Here is a 21,681-nt window from a genome sequence, read left to right on the forward strand (position 1 = left end):
ATTTTTTTCAAAATTTTCGGTCTTTTTTGTTTGTTTAGCAAAAAATGTAAAACCCAGTGGCAATTAAATACCACCAAAAGAAAGCTCTACTTGTGTGAAAAAAAATGTCATATGGGTATGTGTTGTTACCATGCAATCTTTTAGGCCTCATGCACACTGGACTTTAGAATAACATTATAAAAACGGCAGTAGCTTTGCAGTGAGTTTTTTAATGTTTTTCAAAGTTTTTAGCATTTTTCTGTGCTAGTGTTTTGTTTTTTTCTTCCAATGGGATCAAAAACATTAAAAAACGCTGGTGAGACACGTTCTTGGGTATTTTTTGGGTGTTTAGAGCGTTACGTCCCTAGTTTTGGTATTTTTTTACAGTCCAAAAACGCCCTGCCCAAAACAGTTGATAACAGCCTATGTGTGCAAAGACACATAGGATAACACGATGGGGAGTTTATTGACTGTAGAAAATTACATCTAAAGCCAAAAACAGCAGCTGTAAAAATATCCAAAAACGTCCAGTGTGCATGAGGCCTTACTGTTCTGAATTGTTAATTTATGTTGTTATTGTTGAACCAAAATTCTTTGGTAAGAATAAAATACAAAATATGCATTGAAAAGTTTTTTCTCTGTCTTATCTTCTTAACAATTGGTAGTCATATCCCAAAAATTCTAATGCCCCGTACACACGGTCGGATTTTCCGATGGAAAATGTGTGATAGGACCTTGTTGTCGGAAATTCCGACCGTGTGTGGGCTCCATCACACTTTTTCCATCGGAATTTCCAACACACAAAGTTTGAGAGCGGGCTATAAAATTTTCCGACAACAAAATCCGTCGTCGGAAATTCCGATCGTGTGTATACAAATCCGACTCACAAAGTGCCACGCATGCTCAGAATAAATTAAGTGATGAAAGCTATTGGCTACTGCCCCGTTTATAGTCCCAATGTACGTGTTTTACGTCACCGTGTTCAGAGCGATCGGATTTTCCGACAACTTTGTGTGACCGTGTGTATGCAAGACAAGTTTGAGCCAACATCCGTCGGAAAAAAAACATGGATTTTGTTGTCGGAATGTCCGATCAATATCCGACCGTGTGTACGGGGCATTAGAAGTATCTTTTTTTTCTAATTTTTTATCTCATGGACGAAATGTGAGAAATAATATACAGTATATATCATACAATCATTCCATAAACACATACACTGCATATATAATTTGAGGAAAATATGCTTATAAAATAGTTTAACATTTTGCCAATAATAAAAAAATATACCCCGGATTTCATTTTAAAAATCTGGTCACCTTAACCTAAATGTTATATACTTTGAAGACAAAAAATTGTTTTTAGGAGGCTATGATTTAAGTCAATGTATGTCTAAACCAAAGAACAAAATTGTTATACATTGGAGATTAGAGATTGCCAGTCATTAGATGTGGTGGCTGCAATAGTTATCTAGTTAAGATTTTTCCCAGATTTTTTTTTTAATTTTTTATTTTAAAATGATCCTGCCAGTAATATACTTCCTTTCCTAGGATGACAACCCTCACTATAGGCTCCTGCTGCTGTCAGTCAAATCCTGCAAGGAGGGGACGGGGGTGTGGCTGAGCCGTGCTGTAAGCGTCTATGTATGCACACAGCCCGACTCGGGAGCACGCTTTGGGGGCACAGAGCAGGTAAGTATAACATTTATTTATTTACATTTTTTTTTAATTGCCTTTACAATCACTTTAAATAGGAACCATTCTTTTTTCATGTGTGCAATTTCTGTAACTGATATTATGTGAAGAACTAGTCTAAATACACTGTAACAATATTAAGGTTTTGTGTTTATCAATGAATGCGTGCAGTTGCTGTTGGGGTAAAAATCTGTGTAACTGTGTGACTTTTTTTATACCCTGCTTGCAGGCTTCATTCACACAAGATCCACTGTCTGCTCTTCTGGGTCACAGAGCCGGTTATTTTGTCCTAGTGATGTCACAGTAGAATGGCTGTGGCAGGGAAGGTGTCCCTGGACATACAAAGTATGCCCAAATTATTTAGATAAATTTTTGGTGCAGCTTGTGTACCCAAGGCCCACAACTGGTTGTTAAAAATATTTTATTGCTTCAATTTGAAGCAAGCTATTATTTTCTAAGGCTGATGCAAAGGTTAAAATGCCACCTCTTACAAGCAAGGAGTTGCTGTCCAATGTCAGTGTACAGAATGTTCTAAAAATATCCGTGACTTCTCATGTGAATGGCTCCCTGCTTTTCCTAGCAGAGTTTATTTTTTTACAGTTTAACAGATTACTGTAGGTAATTGGCTGAATGAACAGAAAGGCAGTAACTGTAATTTGCAGTTTGCTAAAGGGGAACAAAATTAGAAGCAATAACGCACAACAAGTTTAGGATGGCAAAGAGCATGCATACACTGCAGAATACTACAAAACAGATTATGAGAGCTGGAGAAACATGAACTCTTCGCAACAATGTCTCTGTGACTTCATCAGGGTAACATGTGGCTGCATAGCATAGTCACTATACATTTCTATAACAGTCTAGCTGAGAATCACTACTTTAGAAAAACAGCACAGAACTTGCAACTATTCTCATAGACAGTGTCCCTCACAGTAAAGTCTAGGGTAGCTTTGGTAACACAAAAGGCCACCCCAACTATGGACAGGCTCCCCACAGTAGCTGGGTCTTCAAGAGAAGCTGTGTGCATTTGGGTTCCTGCCAGACTGCCTACACACTGGTTCTGACAGTGGAAGGTCTCTCACCTGGAAGACAATTTCCCAGCTGTCCCCAATTTATCAGGTGTGGCCTCTTAACACACATGAACAGCTGGAGATATCCAAGGTCCGAGGACAAAGGGCCACCCCAACTGAGGAAAGGCTCCTCACAGTAGCTGAGTCTTTATGAGAAGCTGTGTGCTTTTGGGTTCCTGCCACACTGCCCGCACACCAGTTCTGATGGTGGAAGGTCTCTCACCTGGAAGACAATTTCCCAGCTGTCCCTAATTTATCAGGTGTGGCCTCTTAACACATGTGAACAGCTGAAGATATACAAGGTCTGAGGACAAAGGGCCACCCCAGCTGAGGAAAGGCTCCTCACAGTAGCTGGGTCTTTATGAGAAGCTGTGTGCTTTTGGGTTCCTGCCACACTGCCTGCAAACTGGTTCTGACAGTGGAAGGTCTCTCATCTGGAAGACCATTCTCCTAGCTATCCCTGTGTTATCAGGTGCGGCCTCTTAACATAGGTGAACAGCTGGAGGGATCCAAGGCCTGAGGACAAAGGGTCACCCCAACTGGGGACATGCTCCTCACAGTAGCTTTGTCTTCAGGAGAAGCTGTGTTCTACTAGGCTCTTGCCTGGCTGCACTGCACACTGGTTCTGACAGTGGAGGCTTTCTCACCTGGCAGATCATTTTCCCAGTTATCCCTGCCTTATCAAGTGTGGCCTCTTTGAGTTGCTGAAAATAGGAGGGAGGTTAAAGACTTACGGTATTTTCCTTGGGTGTGCATGCATCAAAGAGTATGACTATAGTGGGAGGTAGGAAGTACCTGCAATGCATTTGTCAGTTAATAAAAGATTAGCCTATTTAGCATTCTTCTTGAACAAAAGTGAAGTTACAGTTTACAGTTCCCCACACATGGCTAAGGTATAAAGTAAAGTCTACAGGCTTGGAAAAATCCATTTGTAAATGAAGAGAAAATTGGCTAAAAAGACTGTATTCAGATAGTAGTGGTTAATTATTCATACTCTGAATGGTCCAGGGCTGTTAGTGGTGTACCCCAAGGTTCAGTGTTGGGACCCTTATTTTTAAATATATGTATAAATGATATAGGGTCTAGGATGAAAATTACCATTTCAGTCTTTGCAAATGATACCAAGCTATGCAGTGGATGTCTCCAACTTACAAGCTGACCTCAATGCACTGTTTAATTGGGAACTATGTGGCAGATGAGGTTTATTGTTAATAAATGTAAAGTTATGCACTTGGGGGCTAAGAATATGCATGCATCATTCATACTAAGAGTACAGCTGGGGGAATAAACGGTTGAGAAGGATCTGGTGGTTTTGGTAGAGCATAAGCTTAATAATAGCACACAATGCCAAGCAGTGGTTTCCATACCGAGTCCTTTCTTGTATTAAGAGAGGTATAGACTCCAGAGAGAGAGAGATATCATTTTGCCCCTGTACAAATCATTAGTAAGACCTCATCTGGAATATGCAGTTCCCTTTTGGGCACCAATTCACAAAAAGGATATCAGGGAACAGGAGAAAGTGCAGAGAAGGACAGCCAAACTGATAAGAGGCACGGAGGAGCTGAGCTATGCGGAAAGATTAGAGGAACTGAATTTATTCTCTCTTAAAAAGAGGAGATTAAGGGGGAATATGATCACCATGTGTAAATTCATAAGTGATCCATATAGTGAACTCAGTGTAGTTATTCACCTTAAGATCATCACAGAGGATAAGAGGGCTCTCTTTATGTCTGGAAAAAAAGAGATTTAATCTCCAAATATAGAAAGGCTTCTTCACAGTAAGAGCTGTGAAAATGTAGAATAGACTCCAGCAAGAGCTGGTTCTTGCCAGCTCAGTAGATTTTAAAAAGGCTTTGTAGATACCCTTTCAATAAGCACAGAATACATTGATTATATTAAAAAGTATACAAATCTTTATTTTATCCACTAAAACATTCAAATAAAAACATATATTTTTATTTTGTGTGTCTATACATTGATATCCTCAATTATTCTCCACCTAATGAATACAATCCATGGTGGTTTTAAAAGAGACAGGAAAGAGGTTGACGCGTTTCGCTGAATCCCACATCCTCAGAACCTCCTATCTCTTGTATAGATACAAATAGACAACGCATATTCTGAAAACAAAAATACATGCTTAATTTAAAGTGCAGCTTAAAATAATTTTTTATACAAAGACATACATACATGATGTTATTATATACTAACTATCCCCAGAATAGGGAGAGAGGAGAGACTGTTCAGACTGTGAGATTTACCTTTTGGTCAGAGTATATATCACATGGGAACCTGATATTTACAGCCTCTCCCTGCCAATAACCAAAGGGCGGTGCAGAGGTGAAAAGAGAGTTGTTACCCATTGCAAATAGAGAATATACAAATACATATATGTATGTATAACTACACAAGCATGTATGTATGTATATATATATATATATATATATATATATATATATATATATATATATATATATAGTATGTCCATGCTTGTTCCGCACCATTCCCCACCCCCACGTTGTGTACGGCATTAGCTTGATCAGGCAAGTAAATCAATGCAGACCATATAGACCACCATATATCAATCGAGGTGCAGTGCCGAACAACGTAGAGCAGCATATTCTCAATCATTTACCATATAATTACAGACCAGCAAAGGAGAAAAAAGTGTTGAGTGTGCAGAATAAACCAGCTGTATGATATCCAGGCCTCATCAGGGCATACGTCAGATGAGGCCTGGATAGCATTATCTATATAGTTTGCATTGATTTACCCTGCTTGATTTATTTCTTGCCTGATCAAGTGAATGCCGTACACGATGTGGGGGTGGGGAATGGTCCAGAACAAGCATTGACATACTATATATACATGTTTTGGTAGTTATACATACATATATATATTTGTATATTCTCTATTTGCAGTGGGTAATAACTCTCTTTTCACTGCTTCACCTCCCTTTGGTTATTGGCAGGGAGAGGCTGTAAATATCGGGTGCCCATGTGACAAATACTAAAACTATAAGGTAAATCTTACAGTCTGAACATATGCCCAATTCAATGTGAGGTTCAAATATGATTAAGCTATAATCTTTATAGTTTTTTAATCCATTCCTCTGACACAAATACATCCTTTTGCATTGGTGATACATAGGCATGAGTTCATTATTATTACCTTTGTCTTTACATTCTTTATAGAACCTGTCTTTGGGATGGCTATACTCCCACGGGCTGGCGATACCTGACTCACACGAGCTCTAACCATTGCAATATTATACTATCATTTTTGAGGACTTGAATGATTGAATATACTGTGCAGATTCATATCTCATAGAAAGGTATATATATATAAGATATTACAATATAATTTTTTGCCCTTTTCCCCTCCTCTCCTCTCTCCCTATTCTGGGGATACGGTAGTAGTAATAACATCATAATAACATAACATGTATATGTCTTTGTAAAAAAATTTATTTTAGCAGTGCTGTAAATTAGGCATGTATTTTTGTTTTCAGAATATAGGTTGTCCATTTCCATCTATACAAAAGATAGGCGGTCCTAAGGAAGCGGGGATTCTGTAAAACACGTCTACCTCTTTTCCTGTCTTGTTTAAAACTGCCATGGATTGTATCTGTTAGGTGGAGAATGATTGAGGTATAAATGTATAGACACACAAAATAAAAAATGTTTTAGTGGATAAAATAAAGATGTGTATACTTTTTTAATATAATCAATGTATTCTGTGCTTTTTGGAGGGGTATCTGAAATCCTTTTTATACACAGTGGTACTACTTATTGACTCGAAGGATGAGACCCTCCATTAGCACGTATTTTTAGTCAGAACCTTCTCCACACACACTCCAAATTTGGCTTTAATTTATAGGTAAAGTTGATCCAGGAAATATCCGAGTGCCTGTTGTGGGATCAGTAAGCAGTTTTTTTTCCCCTGCAAACTGGATCATGCTTTGCTGGGGTTTTTTTTTGCCTTCCTCTGGATCAACTATGGGTATAGGGTTGTGTAAATGGAGGTTTTTATATGTGTGTGTGTGTTTTTTTGTTTTTTTTCTATGTTGGTTGAACTGGATGGACTTTGGATGTCTTTTTTCAACCAGATTAACTATGTAACGTGACTATGTAAAGATAGACATGGTGTTTAGGTCAACACCGTCATGTCAAAGAAGATGATTTTCTTTGCGCACATGAAGCTATGACAGTGGCATGTAAAAAGCAGAGCATAATAGGTCTGGTGGTCTTTGTAGTTACTGCATTATATGAAATGTGTAGTTAAGTTTCCCAGGCAAAGTACAATATATTGGAACCTATTTGAGCTAGGCTGTGCTGTCTTGTAAAAATCGTATATATTTAAAATTCCCTTTAACTGTATCAAAGTATATACCGCTAGTGAGCATGAATGTACTGCGGTTTTCATTATTGGCTTTAACTGAAGTCTAATCTCTTTAGAAGTGTTTTTTTTTTTCATTTTCAAAGTCATTAAACAGGAAATACCATGCAAGCAGAGCATGCAACGTAAGGATGATATTTTAATCTTAAGCAAAGAGAGCAGGGGCTAAAACAATTATTGTACATTCTTTGAACTGGGAGAAAGCTGTAGTGTTCACTGATTGCATTAACGTCTGTACCATCTCCAGTTTGAAATGAAATACAGAACTTTGTTAACTACTGTTCCTGTTATTTCCTGCCACGAGGGCCTGCCAACTATGGACCTGGCAAACAAAATGCCACAAACTCTTATCAAAACCGAAGCTCTCAATTATAAAATGAATGGCAAATAATGAAAAAATTCTCAGCTTATTTTAAACCTGGATTAGATGTACATATATAAGGCTCATCTGGTATCGGAATAAAACATGCATGAAACATAGACACCCAGGAACAGTCCAAACTGATTTATCCTGCGCTTTTATTCAGCAAGGCAGCAAACAAATAAAGTTTCAATTCAGGTGTTCTTTGCACAGCAAGCCTATAGCATAAAACAAGCAATACATCTCTCTGCCTGAGAGTCAGTTCCTGACTAACAGGGTGCCCCTAATGGGTACCCCAAAACAAACAGGCACCAACTGTACCTGTATAATGTTCTGTCAGTACTCAGTGTTTTCACCAAGCAACAGCTCCAGCAGCAGAGAAAGTAAGTGAAAAAGTTCCGAGCAACATTCAGCTTGTATATACAGTATAAAGGCCTGTGGGTGACTGAATCTAATAATGAGATCTGGTTACAGGAGCAGCGCTGGTAGATTTTTATCTACCGCTGATAAATTTAGTGGGTCGCTTATTATAGGAAGTTGGATTCGCCTCTGTTCTAGCTTGACTGACGTTGCGTGTAGTTCCGCATTGTGCCGGTGGGTGTCGTTGTCACCATCGGCGGGTGTTGGAAAAGCAACGTGTTGAAGCGTATGAGTGCTCCTCTGTCCCAGAGATAACTCGGTGGAGGTGGTCCTCCGAGTTGCATTCTGGGAGAGGGTATTTATGGGACAGACACCATGTTTTAGGGTACGTTTTTCAGCACTAGGAATACCACCTCGTGGTCCTCCGTTCCAGGGGCCCACGTCGCTGCGGCGTGTGGGTGGGTCCAGAAGCCTGTCTGGGGCCTACCACAGCAGCAGAGGAGGAATGGTCCTGAGCTGTCTAGTCTGAGTGAAGAAGCTGGACAACCGAGAAGATCCCAGGGGAGGACCCGTCATGGAAGGATCATGCAGAGTGCTGGTCTGGAGAGGGGCCTGGTGACTCGGTTGGAGGACGCATTCCGAAGTAATCTTACAGTATAGTACTGCCGGGTTGGCTTAAAGGTTCAAGTACTGTATCTGACATTCATCACAAACCAATACATCCTGTGGCAGAGGATCGTACAGGTTTTATTCCAAACAAGTCTGTGGCAGAGACTTTTGTCGTGCTACGTGCTGGCTGCTAGGCAAGTGAGAGATGTCTATCCAGGCGGGCAAAGATTAAATCCTACAAAAGGGGAGACTATTCAACTACAAGTGTTCGATTGCAAAGAATGTTCTGAAGAATACTACAGAAAGGTATTTGAGCTTCCCTGCAGCTTTCCTTCTACCTCTTTCCTGCTACTTCCCTTGTTCGTTTATTAAAGCATTGGAAAACCTACTCAAGTGTTTGGTGCTTATATCGTCCAGAGGTAAACTCAACGGAACCCTAGACCCGGTGCTGGTGAAACAGAGGTATCGAGAGTGAAGGTAACAAGCTTGCTTAAACCAGCAGCTCCACCGAGAGTTATTGCTACACAGGTAAGAAGTAAACCTAGGAATGGAGGCTTTATTGCACCCAAAATTCTACAAAGCCTCAGGACCTAGAATATAACTTATTAGGAACCTGAAAAAACAAAAAGTTTGTTTTCTGCACATTAGTCATAAACCCTGGAGCCCCTCACCATATATTTTGTGAGAAACCTGGGTGACACATACATAACATCCACAATCCTGCCAGCCAGTGCCTCACATACCCTTCCATTCTGTTCAGACTGGTGGGACGGAGCACATTTCATGTTCTACACAAAATGTAACCACTTAAAGAATATGTAAACCCGACATTTCATATTCCTGATATGTGTCTGCTTTACCATGTATTTGTATGAAAAAGTATCCTGTTCTCTTTGTTTTGCTTCTTTGTGTGAAATCCCTGGTGTTCCTGTCAGTCCCTCTGCTTTCCTATTAAAAACTGCGCATGAGAACACACCATGGTCAATTCTCTAACTATGGTGGGAACTCAGCCTGCTCTCCTCTATGGTCAGACTTTTCCTGACATACTCCCCCCCCCCCCCTGCACAGCCTTTTACTGGGACGACCAGTGTTCTGCAGTTTCTCCTCCCCCTAGCTCTTAGACCCCTTTCACACGGAGCGCCTGAATACTGCTTCCCATTAATTTCAATGGATGCTTTCACACTGGGGTGGTGCGCTGGCGTGGCAGTGCAAAAAGTCCTGCAAGCAGCATCTTTGGAGCATGTTTGGAGCTAAAGTGCCTCAAAAACGCCCCTGTCCATTGAAATGAATGGGAAGCGCTTAAGGTCACGTGACTTTAAAAAAAGCGCACCGCTAATGCTGCAAAAACGCCCAACGTTTTATGGGCAGTTTTTGAGCGCCTCAGTGTGAAAGGGGTCTTATGCAGCTGAGAGCTGAGAACAGAGGGAATGTGATCACTTATAAAAAAAAAAAAAAAGCGGGGGGGGGTGTTTTTAATGTTTTTATATACAGTATCTATACAGAAAGGTTTTGCCTTTTATTTCTATTTTAAACTGAATGGGTTGTTTAAAAAGGTGAGGGTTTACATATACCTTAAGCTCCGGAAGGTTTTAGGATATTTTGCTATTCAGCACTGCGCTAATTTAATTGGCAATTGTGCGGTCATGCAATACTGTGTGCAAATTAAATTTGTATAATTTTTTTCACACAGCTTTCTTTTGGTGGTATTTGATCAGGAAACGCTGCATTCAGCGTGCGTTCCACAGAAACCGGAAGTGATGTCGTCTGGACTCAAACACCAGAAATTACGTTAATGCGTTTTTCCCTCCCACAAGGCGTCATCAAGGACCTCCTTGATGACGCCTTGTGGGCAGGCAAAATGCCTTTGACATAATTTCCGGTGTTTGAGTCCAGACGATGTCACTTCCGGTTTCTGTGGAACACATGCTAGATGCGGCGTTTCCTGTTTGTTATCACTGCAATACCTCATGTGATATGAATTCCTTCTGTTTGTAAGTACCTATCCACCTTGCACAATAAAGCGTTTTTTACTGTACTTCACTATCAGTCTTTCCTTGCTTTTTGGTGCCACTATTCACTCATGATCATCACAATTGGGGAAGAATTTTGAAGGATCCTCCTGTGATATGCCATTAATGGCCAACATTCAAGCTTGATTGACTCCTGGACTGAAAAGCCAGGGGTCCATTAGTTTTGGTGAGTGGGGACACAGGAGGGGTGTGTGGGGACACAGGAGGGGTGTGTGCTGCACTTTTGCACTTTATTACCTAAAGCACATCTGCACAGTGTATATGGACGTTTTCACATGTTACATTTATTTTGTGAGCGCTGTAATTTCTTTTTATTTTTTATTTGTCCAAGTGTTAGCACTTTGTGTACAGCAGCGGCAATCTATGTATTTTCACTTCTAGCGTGAGTTAATATACTCACACCTTTACTAATAGGCAAAGAAGCATAAAAAAAAATAGTATGAGGGTGGTGGGCACTACCCTGGGGAACATGTACTAATCCAAAATAAAAAAAAAATAAAAATTTGATTTAGCCAAGCGCAGTGATTTTTTTTCAATGCTTAACTACTTCCCGCTTCTAGCACGTCCATTTTTGTACTTTTAGAAAGTTAGGAAAGTGTGCCTGCATTCTGTAACACCACAATGACAGAATGTAGAAATATACTTTGCTGAAAATAAATATATAGTCCATTTAGTAGAAGTAGATAATACATTGGTATAGTTGTAATGGAGTGTGGACATTCATTCATTCATTCTAGTTGGAAATAGGGATCTGTGTGCATAGTGTGTAATTTCTGCTCTGGCCTTGGACTCTCAACTCACCCAGACAAGTCTTCCCATCACTTTGAAGAGTGTAGCCCTCGTTACAACGACAGTAGTAGCCATTCAGGATGCCCACACATTCATGCTGACAGCTGTGATTGCTGTATGAACAATAGTCAATCACTGCAATTTAGAACAGACAGGGTAATCAGACATAGCTTATGACTTCTAGATCCTTCTCATATAACCGCTGGATGCCCGCCACCCTGTAACATCACAGTCCTATCTAAGGCTTCTTCTTCTTATTTGAAGCAATGGAAGAATACACAGCTATTTCACATTCCTGAAAGAAATCTTTGTAGAGAAAGGTCAGATAGGCTGGACTGTTTCAACTCCAACTGGAACAATCTAAAAGTTGATTTTGTTATTGTTTTAATGAAATGGTGCTATCTACATCAGACAGGCTTTCATGCAGACCTAACATAAAAGCTCTTTGTTGACTTTGTACTTTGTGCTCCAGTCTCTTCATTAAGATATTCTACAGACTAGAAACATTTTGTCCCAGAAGAGTAATGCAACTATACCATCCATTTTCATGATCCGGCTGATCAAAGTGATTTTACAATCAAAGAAACAATACATTAACACATAGCTATGGCTGTAGGATTTGTGAACCTTACTAGGTTCACCTACTGTGAACCTAGTAAGTGTATGGAGCTAGTAATATGGCTAAAAGATGCCTACAAGTGCAAGTCAAAACTTTCAAATTTTTTGTATCTAAACTTTTCTCAGGCTATTCTGTAGTCTGTCCATGAAAAATTGGCCCTAGTGTCACCCACCTTTTCTTACCAAAATTTTTGTACCACCAAGGAGGACATTCTTGGTATTTCAACCTTGTTTAGTCCAAATATGGTAGGCTAGGTTTCCATTTACTACTGTGTTTTATTTCAGGAAACAATATTGCTAAAAATGGTAAATTGTCTTCTACTTTAACGCTAAAGCTGGGCATACATGTTACTATCAGATGATACAATCTCTCTACAATACCTTTTAAATGTTCTAAAACGGTGGTCAACAACCTTTTGGTTTTCACAAACCACTAAACTCACAATTTTGAATCCCATGGACCACTGACATGAATTTTACATACCTTATACACACAATGCTCTGGCTCTCTGCCCCCCTCACCCTGATTCACACTGCTGCCTTTACACAATATTCTGGCTCTCTGCCCCCTTACACAGACATCATTGGATCTCACCTCCTTATCTAGCCATGTGCTTGATTTTGAGCTCCATGTTCCCTTCCACAGTCTGTGATCAGCACTGTCATTGGAAGCCCCCTCCTTCTACACTTCCCACTCTCTGCACTACTCCCGTCGCCTCCTTCTGAGTTCACAGGAACTACAGAGGAGGCATTGGGTATCAATGTATGCTGACACTAAGGACTGTCAGCATGCATTGAGAACAACACTGGAAACAACACTGGGTGATATCCACCTGCCACAATTTTGATTTGCAGCAGAACCCCTGGGGCTCACCAAATTTTTACCATGGGCAAACGATGGTCCACAGACCACAGGTTGGTGACTGCTGTTCTAAAACTATACAGTGCGAGAGCATACTTAAAAAAAAAATCATTACATTTGTTTCCAGACAGGAAAGTTGTTGCTCTACACTAGTGCTGGTCAACTTTCTCGATGCAAGGGGCAGCAAATGACACAAATCACAAAGTCTGCTATAGGAGGTGCTGGAGACACATTACATTAGACTGCTAGACATCCCTACTATCACCGGCCATTTACCAGTCCATGTTTTTATATTCATGCTCCCTATAGCCCCCTTGAAAAATTGAGCCCCATTTGATATTTCTCGCAGCAAGGTCCATTATAAAAGATCAGAAGGGTAAAAACAAAACAAAAAAAAAAAAAACATAAAAAGTGAAAAGGGATGGCTAGTGTAAAAAAAAAAACAACAACAGTTTAAGGAATATTTTTTTTTCTCTGGCCTAGACAACCTCCTAAATAAGGTAACATAGACTAATGCATGCAGAGGCTTCCAGGACTGCAGGTTGGGCACCAGAGCTCTACGCAAATCTGCCAACATAATTGGTAGATCTAAAGGAGATTAGACAATCAATTTTAATTTGTATGGTCAGATTGAGGTGATTCATCCTATCAATACTGTGTTACCCAGCTATAAAAACTTACATGTCACGGTGGAGACTACCCTTGGATATTTATGAAAATGTGAAAAGTACTGGTTGAATTCACTTAGGAATTGACAGACCACAGGTTATAAATGTTCTGATTTTCAGTAATAATCTTAGTTTTTTTTATCACATAATGGTTTTCAAAGGTCAAGTCTGTGCCTGTTGAAGATTTTCCCTCACTTCCTGTCTGGCAAAATCATTGTTGCCATGATTAAAAGTGAAGGGAAAATTTCTCTAAGGCAGCCACAGACAACAGTAAACAAATGAAAAGGAATGTAATCCTTTCTCACCCTATCTAAAACTGAAAAAAAAAACAAAAAAACAGTTTTGATTGTGATAAAGTGATTGTGATAAAGTGTGATAAAGATTGTGATAAAGTGATTGTAAAGCTTTGCATTCTGTGTAATGGTTTTGCACAGAGCAGCTTCGATCCTCTTCTCGGGTCCCCTGCCGGCACTCGTGCCCTCCCCCACGAGTGCCCCATAGGAAGCCGATTTGTATGGGGCACTTGTGCATGCTCACTCCTGAGCCACCTCTTTGTGCTCAGCCTCACCCCCTGCTCCCTCCAATGACTCTGTCTGAGCCAATGAGGAGGGCAAGAGCCGAGACAGCCTCTACTCTCATGCACATTGCTGGATTGAGATCGGGCTCAGGTAAGTATTTAGGCAGGGCTAGGGGGGGGGGGGGGGCTGCATATAGAAGTTTTTTTTTTACCTTAATGCAGAGATTGCAATGAGGTAACAAACCTTCTGTCTTTAGGACCACTTTAGGTATGTCTATAGCCAGAACTTTTTTTTGTTTTGGGTAGTGTAGAAAGGATAGAACCTCTTTTGAGTTTTCATTGCTTTCTGGGTTCTTGCTGGGGAGGGTCATCTCTCTATTTGTTCTGGTTATGATTGTTACAGGACAGAAATCAATAGGAAATCCCAAAAAATCCTATTGTTGTTACATATAGGAAGCATTGTCATGTAAAGGAAAATCTTCCTATGGGGACACTTTGCAAAGGGCATTATCATTACTTTGGAAAGTTTTCCACTAATTTTCTCTTGTGTCTGTGATACAGGAACTAAAAAGAAATCTCCCCAGTTGCATCAGTTTCCTGACTAAAAAAAATCTTGGCCTTAGATATAATTTGATGTTCATAATCTGACTACAGTATAGATAAAAGAAGATTATCACAATCCAGCTAATCTTGTTTAGGTTGCATGTCAATTTTTTGTCTATAAGCAAAACAGGGATACCTCAGCTGACCAGTATTCTATAGTCACTATTGTTTTCCCCGAGATACACTGGTACTGGAGGTGTCTTACCCTGATTTCTAGTCCATATGTGAAAAACTGAATGCCTGGTTAGATGGTACCCACATAATTACCATCCTCTGAGGTCTATGACCTCCCTAACATCAGATCTATGTCTTGGAGGCAGTTTATGCAATAAAGTTATTTTACTTATTTATTACAGGTACTTATATAGCGCTGACAATTTAATGAGCGCTTTATGTATATATTGTACATTCACATCAGTCCCTGACCATAATGTGCTTACAACCTAAGGTCCCTAACTCACATTCATATATATACATACTAGGGCTAATTTAGACAGGAGCCAAATAACTAAATTATATTTAAAGCCACCAACTGGGATGGTTTGGGATAGTTTGAACCCTATTTTGTGTTCCATTGGGGAGATTTCCCTCTTTGTCTACTACAAATGGGAAGTGAAAGAAAATCTGTTCATAGTGAGGGAAATCTGCTTTAAGACAGTTGTCACTGGGCGCTGTGTCTCCAATGGAAGACTTCCCTTTTGTTTGTTTTCTGGAGACAACTCAAAATGTTGGATATTCTCTTCCATGAAGAAGAGTGAAGCATTAACCAATGCCGCACATGCACCATTATTACTGTGGGGCCCAATATAATATGGTTACACACTGGCATTAGAAATTGAATGCCTTGCCTTGTTTTTCTCCATTTTATTTAGAAGCAAAAGAACGAGAAACTATTTGGTGGCACAATGGACACTCGTTAACCCTTAATTAACCCTTAACTGCAACTCCCTCCTCATTGGCTTACCTCTAAATAGGCTATCCCCACTTCAGTCCATCATGAACGCTGCTGCCAGGCTCATCCACCTCACATATCGCTCAGTGTCTGCTATACCCCTCTGCCAATCCCTCCATTGGCTGCCACTCAGTCACCAAATTAAATTCATGATACTAACTATAACTTACAAAGCCATCCACAACCTGGCCCCAGCTACATCTCTAAGCTAGTCTCAAAATACCAACCTAATCGTTCTCTTCGCTCCTCCCAAGAGCTCCTGCTCTCAAACTCCCTTGTCACCTCATCCCATGCTCGCCTTCAGGACTTCTCCAGAGCCTCTCCCATCCTCTGGAATGCTCTACCCCAATCCATCCGATTTTCTCCTACTTTATCCACTTTCAGACGATCCCTGAAAACTCATCTCTTCAGAGAAGCCTATCTGGCCCCCACCTAACAACTGTACATTTATCCTCTCAATCAGCACATCACCCACAGTTATTACCTCTTGTATCTCCTGACCTTCCCTCTTAGATTGTAAGCTCTAAGGAGCAATGCCCTCTGATTCCTACTGTATCAAATTGTATTGTATTTGTACTGTCTACCCTCAAGTTGTAAAGTGCTACTTAAACTGTCGGCACTATATAAATCCTGTATAATAATAATAATAATAATAATAAATTGTACAACAGTGCTACGTCCAAAAATTGAACCGCAGTTCATGGACTTTATGGGCACTTTGCCCATAAATGCAATGAACTGTGATTCACTTTTTTTGGTCACATGCAATTTGAGAACCTCTGTTTTTGAGGTGCAAGAAGAATTCCAAGACTGATGTGAAGAATCTTAGTACTAGGAAATTTCTCCCAGCCACTAATCTGATTCATACAAGCTTGGAAATTTATATGTGATGGGTGCTACTAGAAGCAAATACAATCCTAGTGACCCTTTGCGGTGCCCTCTCCTGGTTTATATTGCAGTGAATTACACAAAAATGGTAAACTAGACGTCTAGTTGGTAAACTAGACGTCTTTCTGACATTAGCTCAGTTGCAGTGTTTTCTGGATGGTAGCTAACTGGTTTCCTGGGCATTGCTTTAAAGGAGAAGTGGCATATTGGCACTTACTTGAACAAGTCTTCTTATCATTGTTCAGCTGGAAGCCTGTACGACATCCACAAGTATAGGAGCCAAGGGAGCTGATACAGAGCTGCTCACAGCCATGGTTTCCTTGAACACACAGGTCTATCACTGGAAAACAAATACAACAATAAGTATAGTGGTGCAATCTGTAATGTTTAAAGGCGCACCATTTAAATAAAATAGACTATGCAGTCAAGGGACCCCAGTAGGTTAAAAACCCTGTGCAGCTTTGCAAAATTTTGCCTAGTTTAACCACTTGCCTACCGGGCACTTATATCAGCTTTCATCACTGTCGCACATTGAATAACAATTGCACAGTCATGCAACACTGTACCCAAACAAAATGTTTTCACACAAATAGAGCTTTCTTTTGGTGCTATTTAATCACCACTTGTTTTTTCTTTATTTTTTGCTAAATAAAAGAATAAAAACTGGAAATTTTGAAAAAAAATGTTTTCATAGTTTGTTATAAAATTTTGCAAGCAGGTAATTTTTCTCCTTCACTGATGTGCACTGATGCAGCTGCACTGATGGACACTGATAGGCTGCACTGATGGGGCGGCACTAATGGGCATTGATGGGCACTGATAGGCTGCACTGATGGGCACTGATGAGGAGACGTTGATGAGGCTGCACTGATAGGTGGAACTGATGGGCACTGATAGACGGCACTGATTGACAGCACTGGCAGGCACAGATTGGCAGCACTGGGGGGCACAGACTGGCAGCACTGGGGGGCACTGTTGGGATTGCACTGGTAATCAGGACACTGATAATCAGTGCCCTGCTTATTAGTGTACATGTCCCTTTCAGGAAAGCGGACTATTGGCTCTCTTCTCCTCTCCTCACGCTGTCAGTATGAGGAAAGGAGTACAGATAACCAGCTTCTGTTTAGATCCATGTTCAGCTGTGACTGGACACAGCTGATCATGTGACAAAAAGCCGCTGATTGGTTCTTCACATTGATCTGTGATCAGAGATCAGAGATGAACAGAGCATGCTGCCTGTGTCCCGCAGCGGGCACGCGATCACGACACGTCATCATATGATGGTGTCTCAGAACTAGCCGGCCGTGCTGTAGCTGTCAGTTGGTTATAGCGCGGTGGGCAAGTGGTTAAACGCCTTACCTGTAGGCCATGAGCAGCAAGTACAAAACACTTCACTGTAGAGATGAGACCTATCCTGCCTAAACTCTAGACACACTATACATTGAGCGCCCGTCCTCAGCATCACAGGGGCAAGTGTTCTCCCTTGTGCAAAACCCTAGAATGCACAGGTCATTCTACCACTGCTTTTCCTCCCTACAGAGTCATGGATTGTCAAATCTTCATTAGTAGTTATTACATTTCAAGTGCTTGTACAAGCAGGTTTCTGGAGTAGTCAAATGTCTACACAGCACACAGTAACAACCAGCATTCAGACAAGTGTTCCTGTATCGTTAAAGTGCTCCCAGTTTACATGTGACTAGCAGTGACTCTTGCTAATGGCAATGGATGGTTGTAATATTGAACCATACAACTTCAATAAATTTGTGGTCTTACCCACTTTCAATTTACAAGGGCTGTAAGCCTGTACCAAAAATAATGCAAAGATGTTGGTAGAGTAACTCTTCCTCTGTAGTAAATCTTCTTCTTCTTCTTTTTCACTGCAGGTAAATAATGTATTCCAAGCAGAAGAAACATGCTCTCATGGAGTTCTTGATGAAGGAGGGGTGCAGGCTGTCTGACCAACACAGAAGGTTACAGAATGTTTATTGCAAAGTCTTGTCATTGATGACTCTTATCAATGGTGTCATCTCAGACAGCCTACACCCCTCAATTGTCAAAAACTCAATGACGGCATGTTACTTCTGCTTGGGATCTATAGTTTACCTACAATGAAAAAGAAGGCGAAGAAGAAGAAGAAGCAGAAGAGTTACTGTAAAAGGGAAACATTTCTGCGTTTCTGGAAAAGACACAAGTTTTTGTTTTCTTTCATTATCAGTCTAGCCCCTTGTCCTAAATGGGGCTTTTAGCCTACCATTTTTTATCTGCAATGAAAAAGAAGAAGGAAGAAAGAGGAAAAGTTACTCTACCAACATGTGAAATTAAACCTACGTTTCTGGGAAAGACACACATTTTAAATTTCTGTCATTATCAGTGTAGCCCCTTGTCCTAAATGGGGGCTACTAGCCTAAATTTTGTTTTTGGCTGAGCTGTAGTTAGCTCAGACTGATTGTATAGTTTTTCACGTGGTTTTTCTCTAACCTAAGACCCCTTTCACACTGAGGCATTTTTCAGGCGCTACAGCACTAAAAATAGCGCATGTAAAGCTCCTGAAAAAAGCCTCAGCTGCAAACCCAGTGTAAAAGCATGGGTGCTTTCACATTGAGGTGCTGCGCTGGCAGGTCGTCACAAAAATTCCTGCCAGCAGCTTCTTTGCAGTGCTCCTCCCCATTGAAAACAATGGTGCAGCGCTGCTATACCGCCGGCAAAGCGCCGCTGCAGTGGTGTTTTGCAAGCGGATTTAACCCCTTTTCGGCCACTAGCGGGCGGTTAAAACCACCCCGCTAGCGGCCGAATAGCACCGCTAAAACGCCGGTAAAACAGCGCTAAAAATAGCGCCGCTTTACCGCTGACACCTGGGGCGGCTCAGTGTAAAAGGGGGGAGTTCTAGGGACGTGCTACTGGATGGAGCTCTGCTGTGAGCTAAAGTTGTCCTGAAGCTGTCATGCCTGGTCTGGAGGAAGCTGTGTCAAAGAGGAGAACCAGGGGAGGCCCCTTGCTGGACAGAGCCAGGGAAAAGTCTGGTCTCTCAAAAGGGCCTGTTGACTCACTTGGAGAATGCACTGAAATTTGGGAATGTGTTTATAGTGTTGCCGAGTCAGCTTAAAGGTTCTGACACTGTGAGACTGGACATTTATCTGGATCTGGGACCACTAACCCTCACCTCCTTAATTGTTTCGCAATAAAACTTTAAAAAGATAAAAGTGATTGGCTCCCAATATCTTTTCTGGCTCCCCCTATTTTAGCCATGGGTTCAGCTCTGGGGTGAAATGCTAGCCTGCCCCTGGCCTCTGGAGGTGCTATGCTGTCTTTAGGGTGTCAGAGGGCTGCTACATCTGCTTAAATATTGCTTAGATGGGATAGAAAATCAAGCACCCCTTGGGGATCTTGGTCAACTCCCCCATTTTTTTACATGCTGTAGACCCCTGCATATCTACTTCTATCAAGGAGTATAATTGTCAGCTGAATTCTGCATTGCTCCCATTTGACCTACCCTAAATGAGTTATGAATCTTGAACTTTAGCTTTGTTTCTTGTTTATGACTGTTAAAATGTACTTTGTTCATTTATTTTTAGTTTTGCATTAAATATCTAGATTAGTTCTTTTTTCTACAGTCCTTTGACTCAATTCTTTGAAAATAATAATTCTCACTATTTGCCTTAACAATCATTCCAAGCATAAGAGAAATTAAAAATAGCAATTAATGTCAGTTAATGTCACACTAAACTCTGGTTTAAAAAATAATTTTATAAAAGTATGTATTCTTAACTCTAGTTACTTTTATTGCTCTCAGCCTCCTCCAAATCTCCACATTCCTTTTTTGTTTTTTTATTTGTTGCTGTGATCTGATTTCCTGATAGAGGGTGGCTACATTCATTCTCCATGGCCCCACTATATGTAGAAGTGTAGCCACTCTTGCTCCTTCCTGAGATGGACTATGGAGTATGGGATGTGTAGTATGCATAGAGCAGAGCACATGACTGCAACTAACGTGCACTGCTCATTCCAAACAAACAGAAGTGAAGGGAAAAGGAGAGGTTTGGAAACTCACAGAGAATGTTACAAGGAGGCAGGAAAACACAATAAGAAATAATTTCATGAAAAATTTATTACAGACCATAAAGTAGTGGATGTGTATGGATTATTTTTGGAAAATAAGGATATCGTTGTGTGGCAATATAACCTCTTTGCGCCCGCGCTATAGTCGAGAGACCGCTACAGTGCGGGCCTAAATGGCCGGGAGGGCGTCCATGTACGTCCTCCTGGGAATGTGCTGCCTGCGCGCCCCCTGCGGGGTGTGGGCAGCGCTTTGTGATCTGTGAGACTCGGCTGATCACAGATCGGAGTAAGAGGCCGATCCCAGCCCCTTACTGCGTGATCAGCTCTCAGCCAATGACAGCCGATCACGTGATGTAAATAGAAGTCGGTAATCGGCTTTTTTTTTGTCACGCTGTCAGCGTGAGGAGAAAAAAAGAAGCAAATTACTGGCTTGTGTAAATGGGACAACACTCCTGAACAGGGAGAGCTACTGATGCCTCATCAGTGCCCACCAATGCCACCTACTTGTGCCCATAAGTACTGCTAAACAGTGCTCAGTGCCACCTACCAGTGCCCACCAGTGTCACTTATCAGTGCCCACCAGTGCTGCCAATCAGTGCCCATTAGTGCCTCGTGCTTTAGTGCCACCTATCAGTGTCACCTGTGTGTATAGGTGAAGGGAAGCGCTCACAATACAATTAAATAAGTCTGCTGCACCTGAAAAACCCTGAAAACCAGGAATGAAAAGTGATTGATATTGTAAAGGTGCGCTGATTCTATGTAAAGGGTGGGAAAAACCCACAGTGGTATAAAATATAATGCAAAATAATGTTGACACAATGGGTAAATTGGAAACAAGTCTAGATTGACCTGTAACACATGTGAAAAAGCAACATATCTTAAGACTGTATGTGCATAATCACAAAATATAAACAATGCAATTCAAACACAACGTGTATATGATCTGAAAAGGGAAAACTGACAAGAGAGTAAATATATATCAGCAGTCTCTTTCAGGTTCCAAAAAAAGTCTATGTGAAAGCAAATCAAATTCGGGAGAGTGAATGGGCTGAATGGGCTGAATTGAAAACACATCCAATTATCTTGTGAGTCCCAAATCGAACAGATGCCAGTCCCAAGGTGTGTGGACCCCTTAGTATGAAGACACCACCGTGCTCAAAAGTGATAAAATTGGCTGCTTACCAGACCCACATAGATAACAAGCAGGTGTGCTGATCCACAGCTCAGAGA

The 21,681-nt window shown here is 40.9% G+C and overlaps 1 protein-coding gene across 1 annotated transcript in view; it reads right to left on the bottom strand.

Annotated features, from left to right (window-relative positions):
• MATN4 (matrilin 4) overlaps window positions 1-21,681 on the bottom strand; it is a 162,941-nt gene that overhangs the window by 32,655 nt on the left and 108,605 nt on the right. Inside the window, exons 7-8 of the mRNA XM_073606123.1 lie at window positions 16,613-16,735; window positions 11,300-11,422 (exon numbers count right to left, since the gene is read on the bottom strand). Coding sequence (XP_073462224.1) covers window positions 11,300-11,422; window positions 16,613-16,735 — 246 coding nt within the window. The remainder of the gene's footprint in view (window positions 1-11,299; window positions 11,423-16,612; window positions 16,736-21,681) is intronic.

The sequence above is a fragment of the Aquarana catesbeiana genome, linkage group LG12 (assembly GCF_042186555.1).
Source record: "Aquarana catesbeiana isolate 2022-GZ linkage group LG12, ASM4218655v1, whole genome shotgun sequence".
In the NCBI taxonomy this organism is placed as follows: domain Eukaryota; kingdom Metazoa; phylum Chordata; class Amphibia; order Anura; family Ranidae; genus Aquarana; species Aquarana catesbeiana.